Source organism: Rutidosis leptorrhynchoides, chromosome 9 (assembly GCF_046630445.1).
Source record: "Rutidosis leptorrhynchoides isolate AG116_Rl617_1_P2 chromosome 9, CSIRO_AGI_Rlap_v1, whole genome shotgun sequence".
Classification (NCBI taxonomy): Eukaryota; Viridiplantae; Streptophyta; class Magnoliopsida; order Asterales; family Asteraceae; genus Rutidosis; species Rutidosis leptorrhynchoides.
This window is the reverse complement of record NC_092341.1, coordinates 281844150-281858572: the sequence shown is the minus strand read 5'-3', so window position 1 is coordinate 281858572 and position 14423 is coordinate 281844150. Positions and strand designations below refer to the sequence as shown.

Below are 14423 nucleotides of genomic sequence, written 5' to 3'. Positions count from 1 at the left end.
GGCTCGTCGACCTCTTGAGGAGAATCGGTTCCAATATCGGTTTCCATGTCGGTTGATTCTTGAATTTCTTCAAGGTCAATTTTGCTCCCACTAGTTCCTTTCGATATGAGATCCTTTTCAAGGAAGACTCCCCTTCGAGACACAAAGACTTTGTTCTCAGTAGGGTTGTAAAACAAATATCTAAAAGAATCAGTCGGGTAACCAACAAATAAACACTTTTTAGATCTGGGTTCAAGTTTATCTTGAGCTTCACGACGAACGTAAGCCTCACAACCCCAGATTCTTAGATATGAGAGAGACACAGTTTTACCATGCCATATCTCATAAGGTGTTTTGGAAACTTTCTTGGTTGGGATGAGGTTAAGGATCCTTGCAGCAGTTTGTAGGGCGTAACCCCAAAAACTGATTGGAAGCATTTTGCGGCTCATCATGGACCGAACCATATCAAGTAATGTTTGATTCCTCCTTTCAGCCACACCATTATGTTGTGGTGTTCTAGGAGGAGCTAATTGTGAGATTATCCCACAACCCCGTAGATGATCACGAAATTCATCATTAAGATATTCACCACCTCTATTAGATTGGAGAATCTTAATTCTTTTGTTCAGTTGATTTTCTACTTCGTTTTGGTATGCCTTGAACACTCCAAAAGTTTCAGACTTTTGTTTAATTAAATAAACATAGCCATATCTACTGAAGTCATCAGTAAATGTAACGAAGTATTGTTCCTTGTGTCTAGTAGGCGATCTGAACGGACCGCACACATCAGTGTGTACCAACCCCAACAGATCCTTTGCCCGTTCACAGCTTCCTGTGAAAGGTTCCTTTGTCATTTTTCCTGATAAGCAAGATTCGCATTCATCATACGATATTATATCAAATGATTCTAGAATTCCATCTGACTGGAGTTTGGCTATGCGTTTCTTGTTTATGTGGCCTAAACGACAATGCCATAGATACGTTTTATCCAAAACATCTTTGGATGAATCAACATTGTAGATTGAACTATCATTTAGCTTTGCTGTGGTTTCTAAGATGCCTTTACAAGGACTAGCCTTGAAATAAAACATCCCATTTTTGTGAACAAGTATTGATCCATTATCAAAACTAAAATTAAAACCATCATTAAATAAAGCATCAAAAGATATAATGTTTCTTGCCATTTCGGCACTGTAGCAAACATTAGATAAAACAATACATAAACCAGAATCAAAAGAAAGCTTGTATTCTCCAATCATGTCAACAGAGGCAACATTCTTATTCCCTATGATTAGATTAAGCTCCCCGGTCTTCAGCTTCCTACTTCTTGTGAGTCCCTGCACATTTGTACAAATGTGAGTACCACATCCCGTGTCCAATACCCAGGAATTAGAAATAGTAGTATTGTTTAGTTCAATCATGAACAAATCTGAAGGTACGGCGACTCCCTTACCCCGTAGTTCATTAAGTTCCTTCAAGTACTTGGTACAATTGCGCCTCCAATGTCCTTTCTCCCCACAATGAAAGCATATTGCTTCTTCAGGAGACTTGGTTTGCGGGATCTTTGAAGTAGAAGAGTTAGCAATGCCCTTAGGTTTAGGTTTGAAGTTGGACGTTCCAACCTTACCCTTGCCCTTGTTCTTGCCCTTTGTTTTGTTTTTCTTCTTCTTGATCCCACCTTCACGAATGGCTAGAACAGTAGTTGCGGGTTTAGCTTTGGCCATGTTAGCCTCAGCGGTTTTCAACATGCCATGGAGCTCCATGATTGTTTTCTCCATATTGTTCATATTATAGTTCATAATGAATCCTTCATATGCACTAGTCAGCGAGTTCAGGATAAAATCCGTTGCAAGCTCCTGACTTATGGAAAAACCAAGGCGCTCCAGTCAGTCTATGTACCCTTTCATTTGTAGTACATGGACACTAACACTACTTCTCGTTGCCATTTTACAAGATACGAGAGCTTTCACGGTGTCAAACCTTTCTTGCTTTGCTTGTTGTTTGAACATGTCTTTGAGTTGGTTAAGCATGTCATACGACCCTAAGCTCTCCATGACCTTTTGGAGCTCCGGAGACATGGTCTCCAACATCAAGTATGCTACCTCATTAGACTCGGAACGACGTTTTTCAAACTCGTCCCTAGCCGCTTGAGTAGTTCTCGATCCGGGTTCTGCAGGTAAGGGTTCCTCAATTGCCCTGATCTTTCCTTCCATCCTAAGAGCAATTCTTAGGTTGCGAAGCCAGTTCATGTAGTTCAAGCCCGTAAGCTTGTCCTTTTCGAGGAGCCTTTTAAGGCAGAAATTAGTGATTGATGACGGAGTAGGATTTATGTTTGTTGCAGACATCTATCATATTTTTAAAGTAAGTTGTATTAGTTAGTTTGATATGTTTAATCCTTGTTAAGATAATTACCCAAGTGTGTTCAATATTCAAACAATTATAATTAACAAGGTTAAGATCCATATTTCACTTATGGTAACGACGGGTTTACCGCGGATCGCCAATCATAAGCTATTTAGGTAGGTAACTATATTACCAATTTCATCCATTATGAAATTCTTAGGTTCTGCAGGATTTAGTGATAATCAATTATTTCACTTGGCTTGTTTAATCCCTTCTACGCTAATCCTTCCTCGTGGCGGGTTTGCTGCGAACCACGATTTCAGATTGTAAACCGTCCGTGATAGATACACGTGAAATCCGGCCCAAGACTCTCGGGTATCGCGAAATTCACCTCACCCTTCCCAACACCCAACTAAAGTCCGGCCCAAGACTCTCGGGTATCGCGAACTCTAACAGGTAGAAGGTTCGGATGTGTGTACTACTCATGGGTAGCGTAAAGTTTACATTTAAAACGGGGTTTTGTTTTCTTTTAGCAAAAGTAGTTTATTCCATTTTAAAACATTTGCTAATTATGTATTGCGTGTTGCATTTGTTAAACTAATTTTACCAAACCATTTTAAGTGATTATTGTCTTTTGTTTCTATACTAATTTTCTAGCTAGCATGGCATAGACAAATAAGAAAACAATAATAATCATGACACGCAATTATTGGTAGTATGCCTCGAGTCCTATGCGTTTTTCCGGTGAGCCAACACACGGAAAAACATGGTCAACTAGGAACATAACCTTGTGTGAGAATTGGCTCTCACTAAAACCGCCATCTCCATTATATGCTCGGATGGGCCGCCTTGTGAACATCGTCTTCTTGATTTCAATCTTGGTTGCATTATCTTACAAAATAACTATTCTATTTTCTATACTATTACAAATACAATATAAATAGAAAGACGACATGCAAGTCGTTTAATAGATTATTACATTCATCCCGAATAAATAATAAATTAAATCATACAACCAAACATCCACACAAGGGTCTTATTGAGGCAAATACTACCGATTTCATACAACAATCACATACATAACAAATGGAGTGCCAACCGTCCATTTTCATATAACATGTTTCGATAAGGATTGATTTAAACAACACTTAATGGCACTTATAATATTCAATCCTTGTTTACATAACATATGTATGTAAACTCACTTCATATTTTGTAAGTATAGTTTTCATGCCAAAACCATCCAAATAAACATATTAAGTGAATCAAAATATGTTGGAGATTTATTCACTTTACCAAAACATAAAGTCTAAAATTAATAATTTTAATTTTCTCATTTCATGTAAAACATGAAAAGAATTCATGTACTTTATTTTCCTAAACATTGAATCTTTAATAGTCAACATGCAAGTTACCATTAAAATTTTTGGATTTTGGCAGATTCATACATGTAACTTTAAATGGTCATATCTTACTCATTTCTAATCCGTTTTCGATGAATTTTTTTTTCAAATTTAAGTTCTTTCAGTTAGCTTTCAAATGCAATTGGTCTCATACAATAATATTGAGTTTAAAGCCCCGAAACAGTCCATCAAATACGGACTGTCCAGGCTGAAAAAAATATCTTAAATGAAAAAAAATGAATTTAACCCATTTTACATTTTGCCAAAATCCAAGATTCAAATTAGTATTTAGGAAACATAAAACATAAATCATGATACTTGTTTTGCATGTTTGTTATGCATGATCATCTCCAAGAATCATGCACAACGCATCCATCAAAACTAAATATCACAAGAAAAGTTTGCTAAAACTTGTACAAGATGGCTCGAATACCACTGTTGGAGTATGATACAAATTCAAAGCGAGCGGAAGCATTTTTAAAACTTTACAAAATCATACTCTTCCACGGATCATTGTACAAAACTTTAGCAAACAAAACAAAATTAACGAAATTAAACAAGAGAAGATTAGAATACAACCTTTGTAGCCTTTTGAAGATCGAATCTGAAAAACCCAAAGAAGAGTTCCTCTAAACGGTAGACACCCAAAGTTCCAACCTTGTTTCAATCTATACCTTCTACTTAACGGATCTTTTCTTTTCCTTATTTTCACCAAAACCGAACCCAATTATAGATCTCAAGTATTTTGGTTACTTGAAAAAGAGAAAGAGAAATATCATTTTGTATGTGTGTTTTTGTATCTCAAGTTTCTATATCTTTTCAATACCAAGATTTGGTATTATATAGAATTAAAATTGATACAATAATACATATAATACAAATATAAAGATTTGGAAAGATTTTGAAAGATTTGCAAAAACAAATCTTTATATAAAATAAGATTTACAAATCAAATCAAATCTTATTTATATCAAATCAAATCTTATATATTGTATAAAATATAATTATAGTACAAATCTTTATATAAAATATGATTTACAAATCAAATCAAATCTTATTTATATCAAATCAAATCTTATATATTATATAAAATATGATTATAGTACAAATCTTTATATAAAATAAGATTTACAAATCAAATCAAATCTTATTTATATCAAATCAAATCTTATATATTATATAAAATATAATTTGCAAAATCTAATCAAATCTCTACATATTTAGATTTGTAAGTATATGTACACACATAAAAAAAAACTTACTTAATTTATTAAACCATTAACTAATGATTAATAAATTAATTTCCGATTAGAAGGTATATCAAACAATTTACGATTGGCCTTTGTGTGTGACCGAATAGGATAAATGGACTTTTATTATTTAATGTCATTGGCATATCTTCGGAATATATGTACCACGGTCAAACCACGGTCGAACCATAGCCAACCCGAGAACATATTTCCAACGGAAAGTTGAAAAAAAAAAAACAACTATTTTAACACTTTTTATTAAACATTTTACTCGTTTAAGGGTATAAAATTATTTTGAGCTAAAAAAAAGTAACCAGACTCGTTAAAGCCAATAAGTTGATAAAGCTGGTACTGTTTTACACTTTTACTTTGCATCGGCTTCGTTTAGGCCCCACCTCTACATCTATACACTCCCGCTGTATACGGGTAAAATAGGGAGTAACTACTAATTTGCTCATAACAAATACTGTAGAACATACCAAATTCAACACTGTGTTTTTTTTGAAAAGCAAAAAGAATATTATTAATATTACTCGAATTATAGTATTACAAGTCCCTATATGCTACTATACATTGCTATAGACAATCGAAACAGTCGGAAAAGTGGAATGAGATAAAACTAAATTGGAGAATCTGGAGTGACGTATACTAGCTAACACTATGAGGGAACGAACTTGAGTATTCAAGCGGGGGAGGAGGGCGCAACCGTGCCGATCAAGCGGCGACAAAGTTGACACACAACCAACCCATTTAATCTACCCCACATAGGCTAACTAGAATAACGAACACTACCTGATTAAAACTATCTACATTTTAACCGACACCCGTGCGAGATGAGGGAGATGATACATAGAATGACGGGTTGAGAAGCCATTGGTGCCACTCGATTGGTATATTTTTTTTTGAACGGTTTGAAATTCAACTAAAACTTTGGGTTTGTATTTCAGAAATTATTGCTGCGGGATTCCATATTTTTTCGGAAAAGATCTTCAGGTTTCTGTGTTTCCATATAATGTAACACGTGATCCATTTAGTAGCTTGCCAAATGGACGAACCGGTTGAGTTATATGTGAAGCCTTGATCGGTGATGGTGGCTTCGTTGATGTTAGATATAAATGCGCTGTTTTGATTCCACCAGTCGAGAATATGTGACCAAATTGGAGACACTTTTTGACAATTTACCAATGTATGTTCAGTGGTTTCGATATGATGCTCGCATAAGGGACATAAGATCGTATCGAGGTCAATTCCTTTTTTATCAAGTTCACTTCTAACAGGGATTTTTTGCTGGGTCACCCTCCATAGGAAGATGAAGACCTTTTGTGGAACGTATTTGTTGCGAGTTATTGACAGGTTTCTTGAATTTGCATCAAATTTCAGAGTATTGATCAGATTTGACATTGTTGATGTAGTGAAGATTCCGGATGCGTCGAGGGAGAATTTCCATGAGTCAGGGCAATCTGAAATATTTACAGAAGTTATAAGATTATTAAGTTCCGTGAGTTCATCCAATGCGCGGCCACTAGGAGGTCTGGACCAGTCCCAGTTTCCAGTCGAAGTGGAATTACTACGCAGTATTCTTTCAGCTACGGTTGCTTCTTTTTGGGATTCCAACATGAATAATCTATGGAATGATGTTTTTAAGTTCTCAGTTCCGATCCATATATCATTCCAAAAACTAATTGAAGTGCCATTCCCGATGCGCTTTGAAATTGAGGAAGTGAAGGATGTGCCTACGTTGTCCGCAGTTTTTCCGGCTTTGATAATTTCTTTCCAAATGGTTCGACCTGAAATGTTCCTGCACAAGATGTTAGTATCCAACCCCCCCCCCCCCCCCCCCCCCCCGGCCCATAAATGCTTTTGATTATTTTTACCCATAATGCGTTGTTTTCATTTTTAAAGCGCCACCACCACTTACAAAGTAGTGATATGTTTTTAGCAAAAAGGGATCCCACGTTTAAGCCCCCGCATTCGTAAGGTAAGATTATTTGGTCCCATTTAATCCAATTAATTTTATTATCATTTGAAGAACCTCCCCAGAAAAATTTCCGCCTTTTAGATTCGAGAACCTTAAGGATAGCGGATGGTGCGTGGAATAAGGAGAAGTAGTATAAAGGGATACTACTTAGAATAGATTTGATTATCGTAAGACGGCCTCCGAATGAAATGGATTTGGCAGCCCAATCCGTTAGTCTTTTATCGAATTTTTCAACGATTGGTTGCCAAGACGAAGAGTGTGAAGTGGGGACTCCGATAGGGAGTCCGAGGTAAGTAAAAGGGGTAGATCCAGCAGAGCAGTTAATGTACTGAGCCATTTGCTCGGTTTCGATCAAAGAGGTACCGATACCGTAGAGCTTGCTTTTGCGGAAATTAACTTTGAGCCCCGAAATATTTTCAAAGCACTTAAGGAGTTTGGAGATGTGTTTTGCGTTTCGTTTAGACCACTCACCGAAGAAGATTGTATCGTCTGCATACTGAAGGTGTGTGATAGTGAGATTATCATGTCCGATTTTTAACCCTTGCAAATGACCATTGGCTAATGCTCTTTTGACAAGTATGTTAAGACCTTCAGCAACAATGATGAATAGGAACGGCGATATGGGATCACCTTGTCGGATTCCCCTTTCGGGAGAGAATTCTTTGGTGGGAGACCCGTTAATTAAGACCGATATAGACGATGAGGAAAGACATGCCCGGATGAAACCAATCCATTTTAAACCAAAACCCATAGATTGCATGGTTTTAAATAGAAAGTCCCATTCAATGCAATCGAATGCTTTTTCAAAATCAACTTTAAAGATTAGGCCTTTTTGTTTTTTACGTTTTAATTCATCTATTATTTCGTTTGCAATTAGGACACTATCAAGGATGTTGCGGCCTTTGAGGAAAGCAGTTTGTTCAGATCCTATGACTTTATGGATGACCTTTGCAAGGCGATTGGAGAGTATTTTGGTGAGGATTTTATAATAGCTACCTATTAGACATATTGGTCGATATTCATTTAGTTCAATTGGATTAGATTTTTTCGGAATTAAGGTGAAGAAGGAAGCATTACAACCTCTGGAGATTTCCGCGTTTGTCCAGAACCAATCTAAACAATTAATTAGGTCGTTTTTTATCAGTTCCCAATGTTTTTTGAAGAATTTCATGTTGAAGCCATCCGGGCCGGGAGCTTTGGAACTATCACAGTTACCTATGGCTTCCCATATTTCTGTTTCATTAAATTTAGCTTCTAATAGTTGATTGTCTAAAGAGGTGATGTAATCGAGATGTGGTACATTGTCGAAGGGGCATTCGTCACGAAGATGTTTGGAAAGGAAGACGTTTTTAAAGTAAGAATATGCTTCTTGTTTTATTAGATTAGGATCTTCAGACCATGTTCCATTGATTGACAGGCCGTGGATGTTGTTTTTACTTGTTCTTTTTTTAATATAATTGTGAAAATATTTTGAATTTTCATCACCTTCAAGCGCCCATTTGATTCTGGATTTTTGTTTAAGCATGTTTATTTTCTTTTTTTCTTTGACAGTTTGCTGCATTTTTTCATCGATCCATTTTTGTTTTTCCGATTCAGATAATGGTCTGGTTTCGGCAGTTTGTTCCCAATTATTACATTCAGATATATGATCTCGGATTTGTGAGTCAATGTTATCAAGTTGAATACTATGTTTTTTGAGCTCCATTTTTACGTTTTTTAATTTATTACGGAAGATGCAGTCTGGCCTATTACCAGTAGTCGGAATCGACCAGGCTCTTTCAATGACAATGTCGGCATCTTTAAGGTCGAGCCATGTGTCAAAAACACGTATTGGTTTAGGGCCTGAATCGAGGAGGTTATTTCTTAGAATGATAGGACAGTGATCGGAAAGATCACGATCAAGAGTTTTGGAGGATGTATTGGGCCAGATGGTGAAAATGCCATCAGAGACAAGGAATCGGTCAAGTTTACTGAATTTCATTGTTTTCTCACATATCCTTGTGAATCTTTTTCCACCTAATGGAAGATCAATTAATCCGGAGTTATTTATGAAATTATTAAAATTATCTGCCCAATGTTGATTGCAATCTGTATTCATGCGTTCTGTTTTGTTTCTTACTTCATTAAAGTCACCAAAGACAATGTGTGGAATGTTAAGAGAGTTAATGAGAGATGAGAGTTCGTTCCAGAGTCTTAGTTTTTTTGAGGAAGAATGAGGACCATATACATTAATGAAAGCAATTTCAGAATCATGCCCTGCCCATGTTCCGCGTATTGCTAAGAAGAATTCGCCCTCAATCGCATAATTGAACGAAAATATATTAGTATCCCAAATAGTTAAGATACCACCGGAAGCACCAACCGAGTCCTTTTGGACGAATTTAAAATCAGAATTACCCCAGAAAGATTCAATGGTGTTATCACCTGTTTGTCCGCATTTGGTTTCTTGTAGACCTAAAATCGTTGGTTTTTCTTTATTGCAGATACGTTTTAGCCAACTTATTTTACCCGTTTGTCCAATACCCCGAATATTTAAAGAAATTGTACACATGAGAAAAAGACTTACAAATATCGATGTGAAGGAGGATGGATTCATTGGAGGTTGCGTCGAATCCCGATGCATTTCCCGAATTCAAACGTGTCTAAACTTTTGCTGGAGGTGGAGCCTGATTTATTATTCTTTTTGTTACGCGTCGTGTCTATGTGAGCTCCCTTCGAGTAGCCGGATGTGTTACTTCCACCATTAGACGAGGATTTATTACGTTTAGCTAGATGTGAAATTCTGAGTTTTTGCCCACTTCTTGCTAGGTGTTTCATATAAAGTTTTGTAGGGTGTTTTTTGGGTTAGGAATAGGCTTGGCAGTGGTATTGGATAATTTCCTCTTTTTTGATATTGCAATATCCGGAAATAGTAGAGGTTCAAGGTTAAAAGGGTCGGAATTTGTTTGTTGCGTGGCGTTTGGGGCGGGCATAAAGGTTAAAGGTGATTTGGTATGAGAGTTTAAGGGTGAGTCATGAGTGGGGTCGGTTGGATTTTGAGTAGTGTGGGGGTCAGCTAAGTGCTCAGTATGTTCGAGTGTGTCACTATTGAGTGAGTTTACTGTTTCATTTATATCATTCTGTATGGAATCATTGGGTATATCGTTACCCGTAATATCCTTAGAGGGTATTGGGCTAGTAACCGAGACAGCGTGTACTTGGGCTTCATGAATTTTTGAGTCCATGGTAGTTGGGCTGATGCAGACTGTTTCGGGGGTATCAGGTACTTGGGCTTCAGGAATTTTTGAGTCCATGTTAGTTGGGCTGAAGCAGGCTGTTTCGGGGGTATCTGGTAATTTTGTTGTTTTGGGGCTGGTATCGGCTATATCAGATATAGGGGTATGGGTAACAGAAGGTGTAGGCTTTGTGGTGTTTAGTTTCGATGGGTTTGAGGAGGTGGTGTAAGGTATATTGGAGTTGAAATCAGGGATGGGTGGTGGTTCGTTTGAGTCATTATCGGTTGGAGGTTGAGGTGGCTGGCGAGATTGGTTATGAGCTATGTTTTCAAAATGAAGGGTATTCATACGTTTTGAGGAGTTGGTAGATGTTTGATTAGCCGGAGAACTATCACTTTGTGGGTGCGTGAATCCAATATTTTTGGCGTAGGTGTTCTTTTCATCAATTCCTTCAACCCGGTTTTCGCAATCTAAATGTGACTCTTCGTCTGAGATATGTCCATCCGAGAGGCTATCGGCTTCCCAATTTGACGAGTCATCAATCTCACCGTATGGATTAAACATAGAAAAGTTTTGAACCTCAATGATATATGCTTTAGACTGATTAATGTCACCGGGATTGATAATAGCTTGTCCATTTATCGGTGAGAAGTTGTTCGTTTTGACAATTACCGAACCGTGAGATAAATCTTGATTGTTCTCATTTGTTATTGAGCAATTAAACGTTTCAATTACTTCACCCCAATTTTTGGCAATGTCAATGAAGGTGGATTCTAGCCAACAAGTAATGGGAACCCCAAATATGTTAATATAAGCGAGTCTACCGGAGGATTTATATATTTCAGGGTCCCATGGATTAATATCCTCTAGCCAATTCCATAGTGGGTGATCCGAGTTGTTAATCAAATCAAGGGCCGGGTTGGATTCCTCAAATATAAGCATTAGATCATGCCCGCCTAGATACTTGATAGTAAACCCACTAAGGATTTCACTTTCACATATCTCGCTAAAATATTCCAAGAATTCAAGGTCTTTGACCTTTGCAATTACCGCTTGACCAAGTATTTGAATAAGTTCATCATTAGAGTTTACCTTAATCGAAGGGATGCTTTCGTTCGAGGCCGGCTTGTTGAGGATCACATCTTTGAATTTTCTGTCATCCACATGAGAAGTAAAGGCTGACTTGACATTGTTTCTTGTACCAGAATTCGATTTGTTGGGATGTGCATCAGGTTTCTTTCTTTCAGAATCATGAGCCAAGTAAACTTTGAGAAGATTATCACCTGCAACTATAAGACTAAGCCTTCTTGCGAGAGATTCTTTGTGATATGGAGGGACATCTAAGAACCGAACAAAACCAAACTTTCTTCCATTTTTCAGTGTCTTCTTAGGTATATAGACTTCATGAATATTACCATATCTTTTGAATATGTCCCAGAAGTCTATGGAGCACCAATTGTCAGGAAAGTTATGGAAGAGGTAAGAAGTTATTCTTGACTTATCAATTGGGATCGGGTTTGGGTTTGTATTAGATTTAACCGAATCAGAGCTAGGGTTCCCGAACCGTTTGACAAGATTAATGGCAGATTCACGATATTTAAAATTGTTGTAGATTTGATTATAAGATGAATTCAACTTTGACGAAAACTGAGAGGTTTTTGTTTTAGGGTTCGCCTGCTGAGATGGGTATCGACTAGGGTTTGGGTTGTTAGGAGGAGAATGCTTGCTATGATCAACTTTAACCCAAACACCTTCATTGATAGGCTTATAATTGATGTGATGATTACCAGTAGTGAAGGCAGAGTTTGGACGGTTTATGTTAACACGAGATTTAGGAGTTAGGGGTGAAACCGGTATGTGAGACATGGTGAATAAGAATCAAATGGAAATATTACGAAAAACAGAAACAAAGAGCTTGAAAACAGATCGATTACCAGATTAACAAATTAGGGTTGCCGTAGAGAAGATGAACAGTTGAGAGAGGAGAGAGCGTCATAGATATTTATTTTTCAACACTGTGTATTTCACATCCAAAATAACTTATGATTGTTAGGTAAAAAAAACCCCTACAAGATAACTAGATCATAAGAACCCGGCCATTAAAACTGTTTAAGCATGACCCAAATTATCACGTTTATAGAGTACATCACATGTACCCATCACCATTATATCTCAAGATGTAATCACTATACAAGACCTTTTTTTCCACACAAAAAGTCATAAATCTGTAGTTGTTCGACCCTACACATATTTGTGATGGACATCTTGTATTACTGATTTTCTATGATAACGAATTCGCTTTCTAAGATAACTTTTCTAGAATACGAAATGGGTGATGATTCGTATATCACTAAGCATTTTTTATAATGTTGTAGACTTGTAATCTATATAACACTCTAAAACATGTTTAGTGGTGTAAAGATAGATTTTAGTAGTGCACCGATCACTCCATGTAAAAATAAACTGAAGTTTTTATTTAGTGTTAGTTGAAAAGTACAAATCTCTACTCTAATTCATGATTATGATTATGTATACAGAGGCGGAGACAGGGGGTGCATGTGGATGCTTTGCATCCCCCAACCCTTTAAATATGCAAATTATCGTGTGTTAAAAAATTGTATATTAGTTGCCAATATCCCCAAATAATAAATACAAGCATCCCTTAATATGATTTAACATATGTCATAGTTACGATGTATATATGAAAATTTTATGTTAATATTTTATTTTTGTGAAATGCACCCCCTATCCGTGAATCCTGATTTCGCCTTTGTGTGTATATGCGTGTGTATATGTATATGTATGAACTGTATGTATGCTTATGTATTGTTTATGAATATATGAAGATAATGATGATGAATCTGCTACTGATATGAATCTGAATTGTGTTACAATTACATGAGGTGAGGTTACAAGTTTAGAGTGAATTGCTCAAGTGTGTGAAAGTGAAGGTGTGGGTTAATATGAGGCTTAAGAATAAATTCCTAAGCGAAGAGTGGTATTTATACATCCTCTTTACATTTACAAATCTCATTGATCGAACATAAATCTGTCGCATATGACTGATCATATGTTGAGTGCCATGTGGGAGTGTTTAAGAACATTACAGTGTTAATCTCCGATCAATGGTTACCGTGGATAACCCTTATTGAGATGATGATCTACAAAAGGGTGATTAACAACTTAGTTCACCATTAATGGCTTAGCCGCAATAATGGCCACTTAGGTGGTTTCGTAGGGTTACAGTTCATAGTTAACATACCTGTTACCGTAAAGTGTTTTCTGGATGCAATCATTAATCGAGTAATACAGAAAACGTTGATTGTTATTCGATGTCTCATGAGCTAGGTTTAGGGTTATATTTATAGCTAAACCCTAATCCTAGATGTATCCTAAAACGATTCTAGATCCTTCTGTATCAATCCCATAAATATAGGCATTATAGTTAGGAATAAGATTTCAGTTATTTAAGGATAAATATGCTTTGTTAGCCGCCTTACTTATTCTCTAAGCAAGGGCTTATCGAATGCGCACAATAGACATAATGCAGGACATGACATACGTGCAACCAGCACGTGATACACACGATGCGCTAGGCGTAGAGGTACGCGCATCATTAAGTCCCCCAGTTTAATGTGATACACGTTTCCAAAAATTGTATGATATTAAACTCCAAAGAATATAATAAATTGATCATTACAAAAAATTAGCACAAAATATATTGGGAATTATCGAGATAACCCAAAAATAGCGTGCCTGCAAGCATTAAATGCAGCCTCTTCGCTGTCAATCAAACGTCAGCCAATGATGACTCTGTATCGGCGAGAGTCAGTTAATTATGACAGGCTGTCAAATCCTAACTGCAAGAGTTTTGCTATCGTACACGGATGATAAGCAAACTAATGGGTTTTTCTATCGTGCATCACGTTTGTTCACCGCAACCCGTTAAGATTGCGACACGTGTACGGCCAGCAATGCGCCTCACGCGTTTTTTTTCTTTATTTACACCCTAGCCGTTTGTGCTATAAATAGGGCGATGATTTTACCAAATTTGGTAAAAAAATTCAAAAAATTCACCTCTTTTTCTTCTTTGCAACTCCAATCAAGTTCCGGCTAGTTTTCCATTTCATAACCCAGGTCAGTTTAATCTTCTAACTTCATACCCTTTTTAAATTGTAAATATGTCGTCTTCATCTTCAACCACTTTTCAATTCCATTCCATCTCTTCCACCCTATATGATGAATTCGTTAAAGC

At 36.8% G+C, this 14423-nt stretch overlaps 1 protein-coding gene across 1 annotated transcript; it reads right to left on the bottom strand.

Annotated features, from left to right (window-relative positions):
- Positions 1–7880: 7880 nt before the first annotated feature.
- On the bottom strand, positions 7881–9576 carry LOC139868814 (uncharacterized). The gene is made up of 2 exons (XM_071857156.1): positions 8503–9576; positions 7881–7949 (listed from the first exon to the last, which is right to left on the bottom strand). Exons 1-2 carry the CDS (start codon positions 9574–9576, stop codon positions 7881–7883), a joined length of 1143 nt encoding a protein of 380 aa, XP_071713257.1.
- Positions 9577–14423: the final 4847 nt, after the last annotated feature.

Bases quoted from the DNA above. Each gene is read 5' to 3' on its own strand.
- LOC139868814 (XM_071857156.1), bottom strand. From the start codon at position 9,576: ATGCATCGGGATTCGACGCAACCTCCAATGAATCCATCCTCCTTCACA. The intron at 7,950-8,502 runs GTCAAAGAAAAA...TATGTCTAATAG, and splicing joins ATGAAAAAATGCAGCAAACT to GTAGCTATTATAAAATCCTC.